General features: G+C 38.6%; 1 protein-coding gene across 1 annotated transcript in view; it reads right to left on the bottom strand.

Annotated features, from left to right (window-relative positions):
• The window catches only part of GPR112 (G protein-coupled receptor 112), a 178,145-nt gene that overhangs the window by 79,948 nt on the left and 76,333 nt on the right, over window positions 1–21,864 (bottom strand). Inside the window, exons 5-9 of the mRNA XM_006874718.1 lie at window positions 19,198–19,237; window positions 16,713–16,765; window positions 14,454–14,617; window positions 12,257–12,389; window positions 6,909–7,027 (exon numbers count right to left, since the gene is read on the bottom strand). Of these exons, the coding sequence (XP_006874780.1) occupies window positions 6,909–7,027; window positions 12,257–12,389; window positions 14,454–14,617; window positions 16,713–16,765; window positions 19,198–19,237 (509 nt within the window). The remainder of the gene's footprint in view (window positions 1–6,908; window positions 7,028–12,256; window positions 12,390–14,453; window positions 14,618–16,712; window positions 16,766–19,197; window positions 19,238–21,864) is intronic.

Raw genomic sequence — 21,864 nt, forward strand, 5'->3', positions numbered from 1 at the left:
TTTATACTGATTAATAACATTATGCATATATATTTAGGAGCTCTGGTTGCGTAATGGTTATGAATTGGGCTGCTAACCTCAAGATCAGCAGTTCGAAACTACTAACTGTTCCAAAAAAGAAAACAAGGTTTTCTGCTTCCATAAGGATTTGCAGCCTCAGAAACTATATACAGAGTTGCTATGAGATGGAATCAACTCCATGAAACATAAATACCACCACCACCAAGTAATCCTAAACCAGTCCTACTTCATGTAATACAAAGAGGGAAGGAGTTAATGGTGGCAGTTTGGGAAACAAGGTATCACAATAAGACATTGTACATATTTTTTTCTCATTTAATAACTGTGCGATGAGTACTAATATGATCCCCTTTATACAGATTAAGAAATTAAAACACAGAAAGGTTCGAATCCAGAGTCTAACCCAAACCTGTTTTACATGAAAGCTTGAGTTCTTCAGTATTACTTTCTACTATATCATCTCTATTTTCGTTCCCTTCTTATCCAGTGGTTGCTTGTTGTACAAGCTGTACTTTTCAGTCCTTCTCCCTGACATCCTGGCAATTAGACACTTCTATCTGAGTCACTCACTATCCTTTCCTGATGGTGGATGGACACAGATAGGCAAGTTTTATGAAAAGCCAACCTTATCAGAGCCCAATGCATTTTCAATATGAAGGCAACAAAAAATTGAGCACACTAAAGAACCCACAGAACTTCGGAATAAGTACATTTTCTAACTCTGTGATATTAAATGAGGAACTGAAGAATATTTCCTCAATCAAGATATGCAATGCTCGTCAGGATGCTGAAAATGAAAGAAAATCAAATAGTTTCAATGCGAATACAATTTCCTCCCTTCACATCATACTCATTGTTCACTAAGCTCCTGTCTTAACAGGATTCCTCCAGAACTAATAAACTTGATAGTTTACTTTTCAGTTATTACAATCACCATTCAATAGTTCTCTTCCTCTGCAGAAGAGAGTCTTTTTTTAATATAAAGCCATTTCTAACCACTCATTTTCTTTAAAGAAATCTTGGTTGCACAATGGCCTAAATATTGGGTTTCTAACCAAAAGTTGGCAATTCAAATCCCCCTCTATAGCAGAAAGATGAGCTTGTCTTCTGCTATAAAGATTTACAGTTTAGAATGTTATGGGGCCGTTCTACACTGTGTTATAGGATCGCTATGGATCAGAATCTACTTGATAGTAGTGGGTTAATTTTCTAAAAATCCCAACCAGATACAGTACTTTTGTGGGTGTTTTTTTTTTTTTTTGTTTTTTTTTTTTTTAGCTTTTCTTCCACAAGAAAATTCAATTAGCATGTCTAAAGAAAATGTGTCACTCAGAAGGAGGGAGGTCAGCATGAAACTCAGACCTATCTATTTTGCTGCCCACGCACTTCAAGCTGCAACACTCCCTAGGTCCCTGACTCATGATTTTACATCTAGGTACCATCAGAGCTGTGTTTGCTTTTCTAACTCTTCTAGATCTTCCTTGTCAAGAATCACAAATTAACAACTTGTACAAGAAAAGCAAGTTTGAGAAGTTCATTGCTTCAAAACCAATTCCATATATTTCCTTCAAGGTAATAGAATGTCTGTTTCTCAATTTTCAACAATTCATTATGGGAAGGACCTACTTTGTGCAGTAGAGCCATGCCTAACAAAGTATTTATATAATGAAATTATATGAAGAAAACCTTTATGTATACTTACAGGAACTCTATGCAACATCTATTAAAAAGCAGTGATAAAGAAAGACAAGACTTTCTAAATAATGATGTGAGGAGGAGCTTGGGGAAACTTCTCCCCTAGAGAGATATCATCTACTAAGCTTTTCACAATTAGGAATGATGAGCATTCAAAATATATGAAAATTAATGAAAGAACTTACAATGAATGGATTAAGAAATATTTATTCAACAAAATCTACAGAATTTTGGTAAGTACAGTGGAAAGTTGTGACATTCCAGTTAGGCACTGCAACCATTCCCCACAGCTCTATCTTGTGGTAAACTGTTTCAGTGGGCTCAGCGTCCAAGTAGCAGTTACCATCTCCCCCAGCTCCCAGTAGTAGGAGAGCTATTCTGGGTACATTTGCAAACTAGTGAACATTGGTTGCTGTTGTTGTTGTTATTGTTAAATACTGTAGAGTTGATTCTTACTCATAACAATCCTGTATAGAGTTTCCGAGGAGCAAATAGTGAGCTTAAACCACTGACCTTGCAATTTTTGATAAAGGAAACAAATGTAAATTGCTACAATTTGATGTACTTGAACTATATTTATGGATGTAGTAGCTCAAAATACCAACTTAGGAAAGGAGTCTTCACATCAAGGATCAATCCTATCCCCTCTGTACACAGGGTTGATAGGGATGGGCAACTCAGACATTGGCTACCTAAAATGGGGCAGAAGGGGGGCTATAAAGGCACAAAGTGGCTGGCTTATAAGTTTTCAAGAGGGAGTTTATTTTAAGAGTGTGTAGGGGAAGGTAGAATCCCCATTGAATAGTTTTCTTCTTCTCTAGATGGGTCTGGTGAAAGGAGATGGGGACAAGATTCTCACTGCAACTGTCACAAGTGTAAAGGTAGAAGTTTTATAACAAAAATTGGGGAGTAGTTAACCTTACAGTCCAGAAACAGAGAACCCTGGGGCCATCAAGGCAAAAGAGAATGCGTGGAAGTGAGACCCTATCCAGAGAAGCAGGCAGAGATGAGGACATGGAGAGATAGAGCAGTTGCATACTCTAGACTCATGGAAAAAGAAAGGTTGTGTGTTGGCAATCAGGAGGCAGGCTTTCAGAATGTGCCTTGAGTTGTTTAAATCTTTATAAATTCCTATGTGCGTTTTTGTGTACTTTCCAAAAAACAAAAACAAACAGAGGGAATAGAAGCAAACATTGTTGAATGATGATGCACGGAGGAGACTGTAATCATTACAATGAAACGATGAGTGTAATATCTGTGTCCTCCCATGTAAACTATCACTCAATTCACAATAAAAACTTAAAAAAGAAGAAGCAGCACTGGCAGAGAAAGGGCAACTACAGAGGCAGCAGAAGTAGGAGACTGGCAGGAGACAGTGTGGTAGGCTTCCTGCCCCATGAAGTGCTAAATCTAAGTATCTTTGGGCAGGAGGCTTGCTAGAAGAGCAGGGTGCCTCTGGTCACTTGTTGGCAAAGCTAAAAGAGTTTTGCAACATTTGCCCAAGCGTGACAGAAGCTAGACTGAGGGACTGAGGGGCCAAGAGGCCTACATTCACAGCTGAGAAGAGGATGTGACCAAAGAACTCTATCCTGATTTGTTCCCGATCCTGAATTGTAACCTGTTACTTCCCTAATAAACTCCACAATTGTGAGTACTGTCTGAGTTCTGTGTGACCACTACAATGAAGTATAGAATACATCAGAAAAGTAGAGAATGTGGTGGAAGAGATGGCTGGTGTCAGAACTGGTCAGAAAAAAAAAAAAAAAAAAAGGTTGGCGAGTGCATATTGTGTCTGATCTCTGCTTCATAGGAATCAGTTTGGGGCTGTTGATCTTGATTCTCCTTCCCTCCTGTGAAGTTAGAGTAGGTCAGATATCCCTGCCACACCATTTTTACAATATCCATACATAATTATCATGGAGCACTTGTGGCACTGTAGTATAATCACTGGACTGCTAACCACAAAGTTGTTTAACTCCACCAACTACTCCATGGAAGAAAGATGAGGCCTCCTGCTACTGGAAATATTTTCAGCCTTAGAAACCCTATACAGGTTCGTTATGAGTAGAAGCCACCTTGATGGCAACAATATATATATATATATATTACAGTGCACAGGGGTCACAGATATGGAGACTTTCTATTATTGGGTTAAAAGGCATAGGACCACAGTCTCATGAGACAACTTAGTCAATTGATGTAATGTAAATCATAAAAATTATGTTCTACAACCTAGTTTGTTGGAAAGTGCCTGGGGTCTTAAAAACGTTGATGCAGCCATCTAAGAATCTAAGACACAACTATTGGTCTGTACTCATCTGGATCAAAGGAGAATGTAGGAAACCACAGTCTTCTTCTAACCGGAGACCAGAAGAATTAGATAATAGTGTCCAACTACCACTACCAAACACTGTGACCAGGGAAAACAATAAAATGTCCTGGATAAGATGAGATAAAAATACAGAACCAAATTTAAATTCTTAAGAAATGCCAGCCCTACTAGTCCAACAGAGACTAGAGGGATCCCTGAAACCATCACTCTAAGATACTCTTTGAACTTGGAATTGAAACTAATTCTGGAAGTCACTTTTCAGCCAAATAATAGATTGACTTATAACACCCATGAGTAATGTGCTCCTTTAAACAATTAACTAAATGAGACCAAATGGTTAACAAAAGCAAAGAAGGGAAGGCAAGGGGGGGTGGGGGAAGGGATGCTAAATCAAAGGAAATAGAACAAATGGAATTGAAAAAAAATTAGATTGATGACATATTATGAAAACTGTAGTCAATGTCACAGAACAGTCTGTATAAACACTGCTAAATGGAAACTTAATTTGCAACATTATTTTTAATCCTAAAACACAATAATTTTTTTAAAAAAAGAAATAATGAAGTACTGACACATGCTACAAACATGGATGAACCTCAGAAACATTATGAATTGCCCAGGAAAGGCAAAATCCATAGAGACAGTGGTTTCCAGGGGCTGAGGGGAGGGAGAAATGGGAAATAAACTAATGGATACAGGGTTTAGTTTTAGAGTGATGAAAATTTTCTGGAATTACATAGTGGTGAGGGTTACTCAAAAACTAGTAAATAGGCTAAAACCTACTGAATTGTCTACTTTAAATGAGTGAATTTTACGGTATGTAACTATTATCATAATAATTTTTATAAACTACATTGAGATTCTTGCTTACCAAGTTAACTAAAATCCCAATGTCTGATAGCATTCTGTATAGATGTGGGTATTCTGAAATAAGCACTTTCATACCTTGCAGTTGTTTTTGTTGTTGTTAAGTGGCATCTAGTCATTGTTGTTGTCAGGTGCCATCGAGTCGGAACCGACTCATAGCAACCCCATGCACAGCAGAACGAAACAATGTCTGATCCTGGGCCAACCTCACTACCGCAGCCACACTTGAGTCCATCAGTGATGCCACCTGGCTGATCCATCTCGTTGGGGGTCTTCCTCTTTTTCTCTTACCCTCCACCTTACCCAGCATGACATCCTTCTCCAGTGACTGTTCTCTCCGGACAATGTGTCCAAAGTATGAGAGACAAAGCTTAGCCATCTTGGCCTCCAAGGAGCACTCTGGCTGCACCTCTTCCAAAACAGATCTATTGGTTCTTTTGGCAGTCCATGGCACTTTCAGTATTCTCCTCCAACACCACAACTCAAAGGCATCAATTCTTCTACGATCTTCCTTATTCACTGTCCAGCTTTCACATCCATATGAAAATACCATGGCTTGGGTCAGGCGCACCTTATTCCTCAAGCTGACATCTCTGCTCTTCAATACTTTAAAAAGTTACTGTGCAGCAGATTTGCCCAATGCAATACGTCATCTGATCTCTTGACTGCTGCTTCCACGAGTGTTGATAGTTGATCCAAGAAGAATGAAGTCCTTGACGACTTCAATCTCTTCTCCATTGATAAGAATGTTGTTTATTGGTCCAGTGGTGAGGATTTTTGTTTTCTTTACATTGAGTTGTAATCCATACGGAAGACTGTGCTCTTTGATCTTCATCAGTAAATATTTTAAGTCCTCTTCACTTTCAGCGATCAAGGTTGTATCATCTGCATATCTCAGATTGTTAATAACTAGTCATTAGTAGTAGCATAAATTGTACAAATTAGTACAACCATTACAGAGAGAACTTTGACACCAACAGAAGTTTGATTGACCTCACAATTCCACTTTCAGGATTTTATGCTTCAGATGTATCCTACATGCACAAAATAACATATGCATGCTATCCATCATAGCAGTATTTTTAAAGCAAAAATATTAACAACCTAAATGCTCATTCATAGTTAAATTAGTAGCACATCCATACAATGCATTAATAAAAGGAATAAGGAAACTCTTTACATGGTGGTGGTGTTGATGATTGTATGCTTTCGAGTCATTTCTGACTCATAGTGACACAGTATAGGGTTTTCTAAGTTGTATATCTTTACAGAAGCAGAAAGCCTCATCTTTCTTCAGTGGAGCAGCTGGTAAATTCGAACTGCTAACCATGTGTAGTAATCTACTGTGCTACCATGTTCATTATGTACTGACATAATAATTTCTGTGCAAAACAACATATATATCATGCTACACAGTTTGTAGAAGAGAGGGAGAATGTGTTGATGAAGGTGTTCTGAAACAAGTACTTTTATACCTTGCTAGTGTAGTATGTTGTTGTTATGTGCCATCGAATTGGTTCTGACTCATAGCGACCCTGTCTAGGGCTTCTGAGGAGTAACTATGGGTTTGAACCACCGACATTGTAGTTCAAACTAACCTTGTGGTCCAGTGCACTATCCTGCAATGCCAAAATTGATACAACTGTTACAGAGATTTTTTTCCTCAGAGGTACATAAAATATTTCTGTAGTAGGTAATTGAATGACTGGGGTCAGAAGCCTGAGAAGTATTACATATTAAATTTGAAATTAAAATAAAATTTAAAATAGTAACCCCAAAATTATAAAGTAAAAATAAATAAAACAAAACTAAGAAATTACTAATACACTAACTTCTCATGTACCTCCATCAATATTAACTATCTAGTTTGATATTTGATTGGTGCAAAGTAAGACTTTCCAAAAAGAAGTTGTCTGTACTCTCTCTGGTCTCAGATCAAGTAGACAAACTAACTGAAGTTCCATTATTTCTCGAATGTACAGAAGAGTCTCACCATCATTTATGGTAATATTAGCAAGATCCACAATTTTATCAGGAAGTCCTTGAAGCAATTTGCATTGTTTAAACTTTGGTTTCTCCCATTCAGATTCGCCAGAGATGATACTGATTGAACTGAAAACGAGAGGAGAAAGGAACATTGGAGGATGATGAAAGGATAGTTTTAAAGCAAATGATGAAGGAACAGGCATGCCTCCCCTTCACCCACTTCTGTCTCCCGGTTAAACTAGAACAGGCTAGAGCTAGTATTTCTTTGTAAAGTGAGAAAACTCTTCTCTTGGAGAGCAAATGAATCTAAGGCCATTATGCAGGGTGGTTTAGATAGGGGGGAAAGCAGGCAAGAGAGCCTGGGAAGAGGCATAGCAATGTCAGAGATTTTGTCCCTCTGAAAATGGCTTCTTAGTCTCACTTTCCCTTCCTACTCCTATTTTAAGTGGGAAATCCTCTCGCCTACTGTTCCTCATGGAGATTAGTAAAGGGCTTCATTAGTATAAGGCTTCATCAGTCACCTTCCTTTCTATGTCATTCAACTCAACTAAATTTCAAATCTGCTAACATAGTGATTGAGCACCCAGTATATTCTATGCTATGATGGAGGTAGCATAGACAAATGGGATGGTTTTTCACCTGGTTGTTTTTAGGTGCTGTCGAGTCGGTTCCTACTCAGAGCAACCTTATGCACAACAGAAAGAAACTGCCCGGTCCTGCACCTTTTGTTATCCTCAAAATTGTTAGGCTTAAGTCCATTGCTGCTGCCATCTCACTGGGGTCTTTCTCTTGTGTGATGACCCTCTACTTAACCTAGCATGATGTTCTTTTCCATGGACTGGTCTCTCCTGATATGTCTGAAGTATGAGAGATGAAGTCTAGCCATCCTGGCTTCTAAGGCATATTCTGGCTGTCCATTGTACTTTTAATATTCATCTCTAACACTTTAACTCAAATGCATCAATTATTCTATGGTCTACCTTGTTTACTGTCTAATCTTTACATGCATAAGAAGCAATTGAAAATATCATGGCTTGGGTCAGGCGTACTTTAGTCTATGACATCTATGCTCCTGAACACTTTTGCAACAGATTTGCCTAATGCAATATGTCTTTTGATTTCTTGACTGCTGCTTCCACGAGTCTAGAGTCTTCGCTGCATCTCTGCCTTCATCTCTGGTGTCGCTGCTTCTCTGGATAGAGAAGAGCTCGTGCCTTTCTCCCTTGATGGTCTTAGGGTCCTCTGATCCTGGAATGTAAGATTAACTACTCCCCCCTTTTCATTACAAAACTTCTACCTTTACAGTTGCGACCATAGCAATTAGTCATGATAACAATTACTCACTATTGAATCATAAGAATCTTATTCCCAACTCCTTTTTCCAGACCCATGTAGACAAAATGAAAACGATTCAGTGAGGATTCTACCTTCCCCTGTACACTCTGAAACTAAACTCCCTCTTGAAAACTTGTAAACCAGTCACTTCATGCCTTTATAGTCCCTCCATTTTAGGTATCCCATGTCTAAGTTGCCCATCCCTATCAATCCTGTGTACAGAGGGGATAGGATTGATCCTTGATGTGAATACTCCTTCCCTCTCAGTTGGTATTTTGAGCTACTACATCCATAAGTATAGGTCAAGTTCATCAAATTATAGCACTGTACACTTGTTTCCTTTGTCAAAATTTTGTTTATCTTCCTCTAGTTGAGTTCTGACCATCGAAGCTAGGAGACAAATCTTCCCTAGTTGTATTTTTAGTGTCTTCCAACCTGAGGGCTTCTACTTCTGGCAATATTCTGGTGCTATTCATCATGTTTCAATAGTCAATATTCTGTTGGTATCTGACAGTGTTCCACTGCTACTTATAAGGTTTCAGTAGCTAAACATTCAGAAGTAGTCTGAATCTCTTTCTTCCTAGTCTTTCTTAGTCTGGGAGCTATGCTGAAAGCTTTCCATCATGGGTGACCCAGCTGGTATTTAAATTATCAATGGCATAGCTTCCTGCATAATAGCAACACACAAGTCACTACAACACAACAAACTGACAGACGAGTTTTGGAGGAGTTTATAATTAGGTAATCTGAGATGTTAAATAAAATTGTCCTAAAATTAGGCAAAATACAAGGGTAAGTTAAAAAAAAAACTATTGCTACAAAATCATAGAAACCTTTATTAAGCAAAAATATCAAAAATAAAGCTATTGTTTCTTGACATATCCATCATCCAGGTATGTACACTTCTCTTTTTTTGTAGACTTTTTTTTGTGAATTGAGTGAAGGTTTACAGAGTAGAGCATCAGTTTTACATTCAACAAACCCTACACACTTGGTTTCATCTCAATGAGTGCAATTCCCTCAAGATATCATCATCTTCCCACTTTGTCCCTGTGTTTTCTTCTTTCCCAACCCATCTGAATTCTGTCCTTAAGTAAATCCTGCCCTTTGATCTTGAATGGGTGACCATTTTATGGTGTGCATATCTCATTAGGGTTGTTGTCCTCCCTCTATATCTATCTATTGCTTGGCTGGAATTTGAGGTCCAGATCTGAAGTGTGACCAAAAGTCATAATTTCAGGCTCCTCTAGTCTAGTTCTGACTAGTAAGTCCAGTTATGTCTTGTTTTTAAGATAAAATTTTGAGTTTTGTTTAACATTTTCTTCCACTCTATTCAGGATCTTCTAATGTAATCCCTTTCAGAGCAGCTGGTAGTAGTGGCTGGGCACCATCTAGTTCTTTTCATCTCAGAGTCCTGGAGACTGATGTTATGTATTCCAGTAATCCTTTGGATTAGCTGATTCTAAGCACCTTCATTTTCATCACTCTTCTTTCCTCTACACAGATGGTCACTCATGAGTTTTAGGAGCTGAGTCACTACTCACAAAAGTAGGATGTAGAACACTGTCTTTGTGGCCTATATTATGTCAATTGTAGTTCTATACACTTCTGGAAGCAGTGGTTGTCCATCTCTCCAATTTTCCTCAAAGAATTCTGTGCTAGGTTTATGCCATGTCAAAAATGGCAGTTTGGGTATCCTCAAGGGACTCAAATTGTATTCCTCTGTAATGGTCTTTGGGTTTGGAGAACAAAAAGAAGTCTGAAGGGGCAAGATCAGAGCTGTACAGCAGATGGGGTAAGGTTACCCAAAGAAATTCTTGTAGGGCAGTCCTTATTACTCTTGAAGAATGAGCAGTGCATTGTCTTGATGGCAAAAAATTTCTCAGTGCAACTTTCCCAGACTTTGTCTCACCAACGCAGTTTTCAATTTTCTTAAACTTCTTCATGATAAGCCCCCATGATTGTCCTGTGGCCTTCAAGATCTATCCAGATCACCTCTTTGGAATCCAAAATAAAACAAAACAAAACAAAAAAACAGTTTGCATAACCTTCTCATCAGGTCCTCTCAGAAGCCAGTGTTTTGATTGGATATTGCTTTCTTGATTCTATTGGTAAATCCAAGAATTGTCCCCGGTTACAATTTGTTCCATAAAATTGTCTTCATTAGTTCTGATCTTGCTTAAAAGACTGGACTGATATGCAAATCATGTATTTGAGTTAGCTAATATTTGCACAATACTTTTTTTATCATCTTTTTTTTTAAGACATTCAAAGGAGACAAAGACAAGTGCATTACTGAGAGGACTTGTCACCTGTCATCCACTGATCCCAGAGACATGTTTAAACAAATTTTGCTTGGAATAAAGTTGTGCACGTGTGAATTGGAACTCTAGTAGCAATACTTTTTGACTTAATCTTATATGATATGAAAAGTTATATAAACAAAGGTGACTCTATCAAACTATCAAGCATAGGAACTTATTTTCAATTTCTGAGCTGAACTGTGCTTTGAAGGGACCGAGCTGGAGAAAGACCCTCCATGCAGAGTAAACAGCATAAGCAGAGGAAGAGACACAGGAAGTTCCCACTGATTCCAGAATACCAAATAGGACTTTTGGGTGGCACAAATGATATGGAAGGGAGACAACTGAGCCAGTGAAATGGCAGGAAATGAAGCCTGTGGGTCTTGGCTATTCTTTTCTTTAGGAATTTGGACTTAGATCTTGAATCAGTGTGAAACCTGAGCAGGAGAGTGACAAAACAGCAGAAATAGTATCTGGATGCATTGTGCAATATATTTGGGAGGTAGTAGACCATTAGAAGGCAGATGACAGCACTAAAGGTAAGCAAGAGATTAGGGTTTGAGCTAAAGGTAGTAGTAGCAGGAAGGTGGCAAAGTCTCATTTGCTGGTGAGGCTAGATGGTAACTCTGACTGTGACAGTAAAAACCACATGCCCAGATACAAAAGGACAAACACTGTATGATTCCACTTCTATGAAATATATAGAACAGGCAAATGCATTCAGACCTAAGTTTAGGTGGGAAGGAGGGAGGGAACTGGGGCAAGTCACTGCCTAGGGGGTACTGAGTTTCTGTTCAGGGTGATGCAAAATTTTGAAAAAGATAATGGTGACGGTGATGATAAATACAACTAATGCCACTGAATTGTACATGTAAAAATGACTGACATGGCAAATGTTTATTTAAATATATACCACCACAATAATTGTTTTTAAAAGCTGCATGCCTTGCTGTGTGATTATATATAAGGAGGACTAAGTAGGATGCAGTTCAAGATGTCTCCTTCTAAAAGTGCACTTTTAAGCCTCCGTCAAAACCTGCTGCTTCTCTGGTCTTGCCCATTTAAGTTAATGGCATAAACCACTAATAGCAGAGAATAAGAAAACGGGGACTGCGTATTTTAAAACCGAAATGATAAAGTCAATAATAGAAGAGTAATTTAGCGAATTATTATGGTCCATCAGCGAGATAGCTTCTGAGGCAGTTTTTCAAAATGATCATTAAGAAAATGAATGTAAAAACATGGGGAATGTTTGATAAACCATTGAATAAAAAGGCAAATTACATTATTGATAAGAAAATGCTGATTACTACTACATAAAATTTCAAGGCAGAATGAGAAAGCCTAGGTGAAAACACAACTGTGTTCCAGTGGCATTCTGAGGGCCTGTTTGCTCTGTTTCCTTCTGGAAAACATTTGTTTTGAATGTTATGATGCTACTTGTGTAGGTTTAAATAGATTCTTAAAAACATTTGTTGAATGTTATGATGCCGCTTGTGTAGGTTTAAATAGATTCAAAAGGTAAAAGACAAAGAAGGGAGGGAGGGAGGGAAAAAGGGAAGGAAAAAGGATGGAGGAAAGACAGAGAAGGAGAAGAGGGGGCAGGGAGGGAAGCAAAAAGAACCCTGCCATGGAGACAAATGGCAGTAAAGCATGTGCCCAAATAAGTGGATCTTTGTGGATCTGAACTAGCAATTAGAACTTTGCTGGTACATACCAGATTCTAGTAGCGTTGCTTTCCTCATTTTTTATGCATCTAGTTTGGGCTTTCTCAGTAGGGTTGGTTAATAGCCACTTATATGTCCCTTTGAATTTAGAGGCTGTTTCATCGGCTTTGCACTTTCCCGGCTCTAAAGAGAAAATGTATGCACATTTTAAAGGGCAAAAGACACTTAAAAGTATTATGATCAGTCATTACAGCCCATCACTATTACCATGCACATAAACATCAGCAAATAAAAGAAGAAGCTTCTTCTTCTTCTTCTTCTTCTTCTTTTCTATAGGTCATTTAAAACAGGCTTCCCTGAAAATATCATTAAATAGTTTCTCTCTCTCTTTCTCAATAAGTCATATGAAGTACAGCAGTGCATTTAATCTTTTTTGTGAAAACCACCAGTTCATAGAACATTTTTTGTTTTTTATTTGCTTTTTACAAAATGTTACATATGCATTGAAAACCATTTTAAGCCATACAAAGGGATTTAGAGTGAAAATCAAAAGTTCCACCTGCCCATCACCTCCTTCCTAGGTAAGTCACTTCCAACTCATGGTGTCCCATGTGTGTCAAAACAGAGCTGTGCCCCATTGAATTTTCAGTGACTGATATGTTTTTTGGAGACAGATTGGCCTTTCTTTCAAGGTACCTCTGGGTGAGTACCAACCTCAAAGTTAGTAGCCAAGTGCTTAACTGTCTGCACCACCCCACACACCTTCCCTCCTAAGTTGTTGTTGTTAAGTACCGTGGAGTCGGTTCCGACTCATAGTGCCCCTGCACAGGGGTTTCTGAGGCTGTAAATCTTTACGTGAGCAGGACGCCTCATCTTTCTCCCATGGAACTGCTGGTAGTTTTGAACTGCTGACCTTGAGGTTGGCAGCCCAACTCATAACCACTACGTATGCACTATTAATTTGGAGTGCGAGAACAAGACAGTTTAGGTCAACTTTTCTTTCTGAGCGGTTCTTCTCTTAGTGGACTCTGGGGTGACCTTGGTTTTAGTAAACTCAAGGTATCTGACATCACCTATGTAGACAGATATGTCTTGTCCTGAGGGACAGAATTAAAAACTCTCCTGAAGGGCAGCTAGGGCAAGATTTTGCTGCCCACTATTATCACATAGAAAGAACTAGGATAAGAACACCTACTGAGTACATAAACCTGATTCTGGAAATCTTGCCCTCAGTTGTTGACACGGTGGTCCAAGCAGTGGCCCAGCCAATTTTGCACAGCCATTTCTGTCTCCTCTCTGAGGGAAGAGGAAAGATGCCTTTCTCCCACTGTCAGGACACCTTCATTAGTGTCATTTGCATGGTGGGCTCTGCCTGTGGCTTCAACACTTTTATGCCTTCCATCCTCCACTCACCTTGAATAATTATGGACTGCCCTACACCACTTAATTAGTTTGTTGCCAAGGATTGTGCGTTCTAAAGCCTGTGTGTGTTATCTGGCTTAGCTCAGTGTTTTCACCGCTGTCTACTGGGAAAAATGAACAAAGCTAGCTGCGATGGAGAAGGATGCGGAGTGATCTGGGAGCCATTCCCTTTCACCACTACAGATCTTCTGATCTGGAAAGAAAATGCCCAGGAGAGAAATCTGGGGCAGTTCCCAGATCATTTTCTAAAATGAATAGGTTGGCTGAGTCAATCAATAAATTAGTGAATATCTATAGGGCATTTGGGAGAGCAGTGGCTCCATACGATAAGCACTGGACTGTGAATCACAAGGTTTGTGGTTCAAACCCACCAGCCTCTCCACAGAAGAAAGATGAGGTTTACTGCTCCCCTGAAGATTTCAAGCCTCAGAACCCTATATAGAGTCACTAGGCGTCGGAAATGACTCAATGGCACATAACAACAGTAATGGTACATTTACTGTGTATAACCAGGAGACTCCCCAGGTCTCTGACTATTTATGGAAGAGAGACATGTTCTCACTTTGTTGATAAACTGTCCACTGTTAACACCCAGAGCTGACCAATGATCTCATTAAGCCCTCTGGTATCTGGTTTTTTGTTTTTGTTTTTCATACATTCTTAAAAGTAGAAAAGTTTTCAGAGCAAGTGTGCACTTAGCATGTGGAAAGGAACAGGAAGGTAGCTTCTCTGCTCTCTGAGCTCTAGGTTGCCTACTAGGCATTATGGGCTTAACAATAAAGAGAGTGAATTCATCCCCAAACACCCATCCCCAAATATAATTACCTAGTTTTCTTACTGAAATATGTTCAGACTTTACTAATAACACCAATTGGTCTTGTGTGAAGTTTCCATGGGTCAGATTGCCATGTATTTTACTTTTGATCCTGTTCATCAATTCAGTGGGTTCTAAGGAAGAGTTGGCCTTCATGATGACCTGACAAACACAGCTTAAAAGGAGAACAAAAAGAAAGACATTGCAGTTATATCAACAGTGTGTGACGTGGTCTTTGGTGCCAAACTCTGGGCATCTGACTTAACTGGTAGTCCATCAATATCAAACATTTTACAACTGGTTAGTCGTGTGCTGTCGAGTAGGTTCTGAATAAAATCCTGTATAGTGTTTCCAAGGCTGCAAATTTTTCTGGAAGCAGAAAGTCTCATCTTTCTCCCACAAGAGTTGCTGGTAGATTTGAACTGCTGACCTTGCAGTTAGCAGTCCAACTTATAGTCCATTATGCTACCAGGACTCCTGTTATTTTACAACTATTAAGTGGAAAATCTTAAGAAGTGATTCTGATGTTGTTACATGCCATCGAGTGGATTCTAAATCATAACGACCCGTATAGAGTTGTGGTTCGCAGTCCAGTGTTTATCCTCCAGCACCACACCAGAACTATAAGAAATGATGGAAAGCAACATACAGAAATCTGGTACATTTTTTCATATCCAAACAGATTACTCGAAATATTTCAAAGGAATGGTCAGTGAGATTTGTATTATGATGAAATTGGCTAGACATATAATTTCTCTAGAAATTTATAATCCTTAATAGAGAAGATGGAGTAATCAGAATTTAATACTTCAGAGAAGACCTTTTAGCTTTCTGCTCTCCAATTTATCCATCATCACCACGTATAGGTACCTGCTCAATTAGTTTATAAAGATATGTTCTGCAGAAGGCTTAGTCTTTAATATATTTATAATAATGACAATGATAGCAATGAACATTTTTGGGGCTCTTGTTCCACATGTTTTGCCTCATTTTACCCCCATTCTACAGAAGAAGGAACTGAATCTTGGGGAGATGACATTTTCCCAAATCACAAAGACCCAATATTACTTTCCAATTACTCTGTCCACTAAAAGATATGTTACAAAAGAAAAAGGTTGTCCTTGACCATAACCCGCATAATGGCAAGCTCATCAAACATTCCTTTAATATCCAATTAAGGAGCTTATTTCAGATTCACAAACTACCTATATGAGTATATATATTTTTTTCATTTTGATTTGTAGAAAGAAAATTTTTTTTTTTTTTAAGAATACATTTCTATTAGTGGTAGAAAGTGAGATGTACCTGTTGTTAGTGCAAAGTATCTTTCTATGTCCAATCCAAGAAATACTTTCACACTCCTCTAATCCATATTTGGAGGAGTCCCTGCTCATCCTACCCACTCTATTTGTAGATCTCTTCTCTTGCTTGCAACAGGCCTCTTGTTAAGTACTTTGAAGTCGGTTCTGACTCATAGGGTTTCCAAGGAGCAGCTGGTGAGTTTGAACTGAGACCTTGCGGTTCAAACCAACCTTGCAGTCCAGTGCTTTATCCCACAGCACCATACCAGGACCCCTAGAAGACCTCTGTTGTTGGTTGTGTGCCTCCGAGTTGGTTCCAATTCATAGCGACCCTGAATAGGATTTCTGAGGCTATAAATCTTTACAGGAGCAGAAAGCCTCACCTTTCTCCTGTGGAGCAACTGGTAGATTCAAACTGCTGACCTTGTGGTTAGCAGCCCAGCTTGTAATCTACTATACTAACTGGGATCCTTAAAAATTCTAGTGATCTTTCCATGAGCCATCTTGGCTAATATGTCCCTCTTAAAGTACATCAAGCTGATCCAAACAGCCAGTATAGCGGTCAGGCAGGGGTGGTAGTGGTGGTGATGGTGGTAGTGGTGAATTGGACCATGTGTCTGAATAAGACCAAGACTCCTTTTTGTGTTGTTTTTCAGTATACTGCCTCAATATTTTTTAGACCTTTTGACCATTACAGATATTTTATACCCTCACCCCAAAATCATGACCACTTTGTACCACATTTTCTCTTCACTACAAAGAAGCAGCAAGCAAGTTGCTAGGCTGTGCTAAGACCAACTAAAACAACTTATTTTATGAAGGCAAGAGTCCAATTACAGCATCTGTAAAATAACTACCAGGTACTTTGATCTCCTTCTGACAACTCTGTCCAACAGACTGCATATATGGAGTTAAATGGAAGGAAAATCAGAACTAAATGTACTAGCTATGAATAAACCAAGCTCTTACCTGTATGCTACACGGGAAATTGTAGCCATTCCTTGCCCCTTTTTCTGCTCCAACTGATGCAAAAGAAAAGTACATAGTCATTGAAATCTTTAAACCAATGGCCCAACTGAATGCAAGAGCTATTATTAATAACAACAATCATAATTACACTTAGCGTTTCTGAAACCCATTGCCATATATATGCAAATCACCTTCAAAAACATCAATGCATTTGTTCCTTACACCAACTCGGTGAGAGACGGTTGCCCCATTCTCTAGCTGAGAAAGCCTAGTCTTAGAAAAGTTAAATGATCTGCCCAGCATCTAACAGCAGAGCCACAATATCAGGAGTGGAATCTAAGCTTTCTGGATCTGGGTATTAACATGATGATGACAATACAAGTAATAATCACTATCAAACATTTAGGGATCCCGGCTTGTGCAGTGAGTTAAGCATTGGACAGCTAACTGAAGATCGGTGGTTCTAACCCAGCAGCCATTCCATGAGAGAGCGATGCAGCATCTACAAGGATTTATAGCCTCAGAAACCCTATGAAGCAGTTCTACTCTGACCTATAGGGTCTCTATGACATAGTCAGAATTGATTCCATGACAGTGGGTTTGGTTTTGTTTGGTGTCAAGCATATATTCTGGTCTTGGTGTGACACTGCTGGCTCAGCACTGGACTGCTAACATGAGATCAGTGGTTGAAACCCAACAAGTGCGCCTCAGAACCCGTATAGAGGGTTGCTGTGAGTAGGAACTGACTCAACAGCACTTCCAACAACAAGTCCTAAGCTTAGGGCATTGGCGGTTCAGTGGTAGAATTCTTGCCTTCCATGAGGGGGACCTGGGCTTGATACCCAGCCAATGCACCTCATGTGCACACATCATACATTTGTCAGTGAAAGCTAGAGTACTACCATAATGCTGAACAGGTTTCAGCAGCTCATCCAGACTAAGACAGACTAGGAAGAAACTCCTGGTGATCTATTTCTTAAAATCAATCAGTGAAATAAGTCAATGAAAGCAGTACGGATTATAAAATCTGATGCCATTGTGCTTGGAGTTGGGGGCTAATTCCATCACAGCCAAGAGCAACAATAAAGCATTGAGCTAAACACTTCACATAAGATTCTATATTTTCAATAGCCCTGTAGGGTAACAGCACTACTCTTAATTCCATTTTACAGATGAGAAAACTGAGGCATAGAGAGATTAAAATTAAATTGCCCAAGGTCTCACAATCAGGAAATGGAAGAGTAGGAATTCTAACCCACGTATAGCCTGATTCTAAGGACCACATTGTTCCTCAGCAGGTTCTTAGACCTATTATTTAAGAGGAACTTCAGTTGTGTCATATTATCTATAATGTGATAAATAAAATTCATGACTCAGCTATTTACCAACAACTTTTTAATGATAGCAGATAATTTGGAAAACAGAGGCTTGATTGTGTTTTGCATAGACAAATATACATATACCATATTTAAATACCTTGAAGGCTGTATGCTTACTAATAATTTCTGAGTATAATATCGTAAAGCTTTGAGGCACTGGAATTACTAGTTTCTGTCAAGTCAATTCTAACCCATGGATGTCAGAGTAGAGTTTGTGCTCCAAACTCCACTGGCTAGTTTGTTTTTCAGAAGTAGATCACCAGGCCTTTTAGCAGAGGTCCCAAGCACATTAACTGTTTGTACTACACTGGATAATTACTGAGAATTGGGACAAGTTTTGTAGAAGGTAGTTTATAAAACTAATTTCAAATCTATACAACTAGAGGGTGATTTTTTTAAATGTCTACTGCTAAGAAATTTCATCTATCATTTACAATTCCCAAGTCATTCCATAGTAACATAAGCTACAACATATGCCTGAAAAAGCTGCTACATGGATAATTTACAAAAGCAGAAGGTGGTTTTCTTGATGAATTGTTATGCCCAATCCTAGGAAAGTAACATAATTTGATCCTCAGTTGTCACTAATTAACCTCATCCAGTAGTATACACTGGGGGCATGGTGGTTCTATAGGATGAGAACTAGACTGCAAACCACAAGATCAGCAGGTCAATCCTACCAGTCACTCCCTGGAGAAAAGATGAGGCTCTCCTCTTCCTTAAAGATTATTAACAGCCTTAAAAACCCTATATACAGGGTTGCTATGAGTTGGAACTGACTCAACGGCACTTAACAAAAACAACAGTATATATTTAGTGAAAGCATTATTTATCTCTAATGGAGTCCCTGGGTGGTACAAACAGTTAACATGTTTGGCTACTAACCAAAAGGTTGGAGGCTCAAGTTCACCCAGATAAATGTGCCTTGGAAGAGAGGCCTAGTGATTTTTTTCACCAAAAAAAACAGCCATTGAAAACCCTATGGAGTACAGTTCTACTCTGACACACATAGGTGATCATAAGTCAGAAATGAGCGGATAACAACTGGTTCTGGTAATCAGGTACAGAACGGATTACAAGTAGATTCGTTTTGAAAAATTACTTACAATAGCTCTGTCCATGGCTATTTCTTCCTCAGATGTGTCTCTGTATCAAAAGCAGAATGACAACAACAACAACAAAAAAAAAAAAACAAAGAGAAAAGAGTAAATATAGTACCAAATACATGTGGACACAAGATCAGAGAAAGCAAACTTTGAGGCAGAACAGTAGAACGGACGCCTGAACTAAGGATTCAAATAGTGACAACACTTCGAAAGACCTTGGCTGTTATTTTTAGATCAGAATAGTGGTGAGTCTTTGATCCAGCAATCCTACTTCCAAGATAGATACTTCTCATACCAGGATTAGGAAGGATACAGAAAAATATGTGTACAAAGGCAAAAATAATCCAAATGTTCACTACTAGGAAATTGGATAAATACATGATGATACACCCATACAAAACTACCCTATTCATCCATTAAAATGAATACATTAGATCTGTATGTATGTTCTAAAGCAAGAAATGTCAACTATAAAGCAGTACATAGAGTTGGATGCCATTCTCTTAGTAAATGCATGGAAACAAATCTAGAAGAATATACCAAAAAAAAAGCTGTTTGCCAGGAGTTCTCCGTGGTAAGGAAAAATTTCCAGAAACTTTTATTATCCATGTTATGTATTTCTATAAAGCTTTAAGATTTTATAATGGCCACTTACTACTTATGTAATAAGGAAAAATTATAGACAAATTTTTAAAGGATTTTGTATACTCCAAACATCTCCAATTTTCTTTCAATAACCTATCATGTATGTACGTATCAACGTTTATTAATCCAGTCTTCCATTGATGGGTATTTAGGTGGATTCCATCTTTATGCTGTGATAAAAGTGGGTGTACGCATGTCTATTCTTGTCACAGCTCTTATTTCTCTAGGATATAGATCAAGCAGAAGGATTGCTGGGTCATATGTTATTTCTATTCCCAACTTTTTGAGAAAGTACTACACCATTTTACACAGTGGTATATTTGTCGTCGTTGTTAAATGCTGTTGAGTCGGTTCCGACTCATAACGACCCTGTGTAGGGTTTCTGAGGAGCAGCTGGTGGGTTTGAACTGCTGTCTTTGTGGTTCAAACTGACCTTGCAGTCCCTGCTTATCCTACAGCATCACACTGTAACATTAAATAATGATGTATCTGCGAAGCATCTCATACCATGAAAGAAAGAACCTACAAGACATTATGCTGAGTGAAATTAGTCAATCACAGAAAGACAAATATTGTCAGAGACCACTACTGTAAAAAGTCAAGAAAAAGTTTTCACACTAAAAGAAACGTTCTTTGATGGTTACCAAGGGTGGGAGGGAAGAGGAAGTAATTTACTGGCTAAAGGGTAGACCCACATTAACTTGGGTGAAAGAGAAGGCAAAGTACAACAAAAGTGAAGTTGGCAGAAAAATTATGACAGGGAAAGACACTGGAAAGAGTGAAAAAATTTAAAATAATTGAGGCAAATATTGTTACATACACAATTCAGCTATAACAGTGATCTACAGGTGGATACATGGATAGATACACAGGCTGAATGGGTATGGGACAGAGAATAGGAAAATACAAGCAAATATATAAAGGTTTGAAAGAGGGTATTTGTACCTTTGCTGCAAACATATCCATGAATACAGTGGAACATACAGGGGGTAAAGTTATGAAAACTTCTTAGACATTACTAAACACTTTGAGTGAATGAGTTGCTAGGCCTGAGAACTCACGACTGTAGTCTCAAGGGACATCATGGTCAATTGGCATAACACAGTCCACAAAGACAATTTCTATATCTTACTTTGGTGAATAGTGACTGGGGACTTAAAAATCTCATGAGTGGACATTTAAGATGCAGCTATTGGTCTCTCCCCATCTGGAGGAAATAAGAGTGTTGAAAATTGAAGATGCTCGTAAACAATGAGTTCAATGTACTAATGACCATGTGAACATTAGTCTCCATGACCTTGAGACCAAAAGAACTAGATGATGCCCAGCTACAGCTACCTACTGCTCTGAAAGGGATTGCATAAGGAAGACTTGGCAAGAGTTGGAAGAAATGTGGAACACAACTCAAAATCATTAAAAAACAAACAAACAACAAAACCAAAACAATGACTGATGGAGCCCCAAGACTATGACCCTTGTTCATCCTTGAGGACTTGACCTGAACTTACCCCCTGTAGCTCAATTATCAGCACTAGTGAGGTACACACATCACAGGATGATGAGCCATTCAAGATCAAAAGGGCAGCATTTACCCAAGGATAAAATCTAGAAGGGTTGGCAAAGAAGAAGGAATGGAAACAAGAAACACAAGGAGGAAGGAGGAAGGAGGATAAGTGATGTTCCGTGGAGGGAATTGCAATCATTGAGATGAAACAAAATGTATGATTTGTTGAATGTAAAGCCGACGATCTGCTCTGTAAACCTTCATTCACAATAAAAAGTTAAAGAAAAAGAAATAAAATAACCTATCATTGATGTACATATATTAATTTATATGAAACTTCTTGAACTTATTTCCATCTGAACATGTCAGAGAAACCAAAACTCCAGTGCCTAGCAAAAGACAGCTACATGTAGTATTTTTTTTAAATGTTTTATTGTGAATTATGTGATAGTTTACATTGGGAGAACATTGGTTTTACATTCATTCTATCGTATATCCTCTCATTGCCATGGTTACAA

This window comes from Chrysochloris asiatica, unplaced genomic scaffold, assembly GCF_000296735.1.
Source record: "Chrysochloris asiatica unplaced genomic scaffold, ChrAsi1.0 scaffold00295, whole genome shotgun sequence".
NCBI lineage: Eukaryota > Metazoa > Chordata > Mammalia > Afrosoricida > Chrysochloridae > Chrysochloris > Chrysochloris asiatica.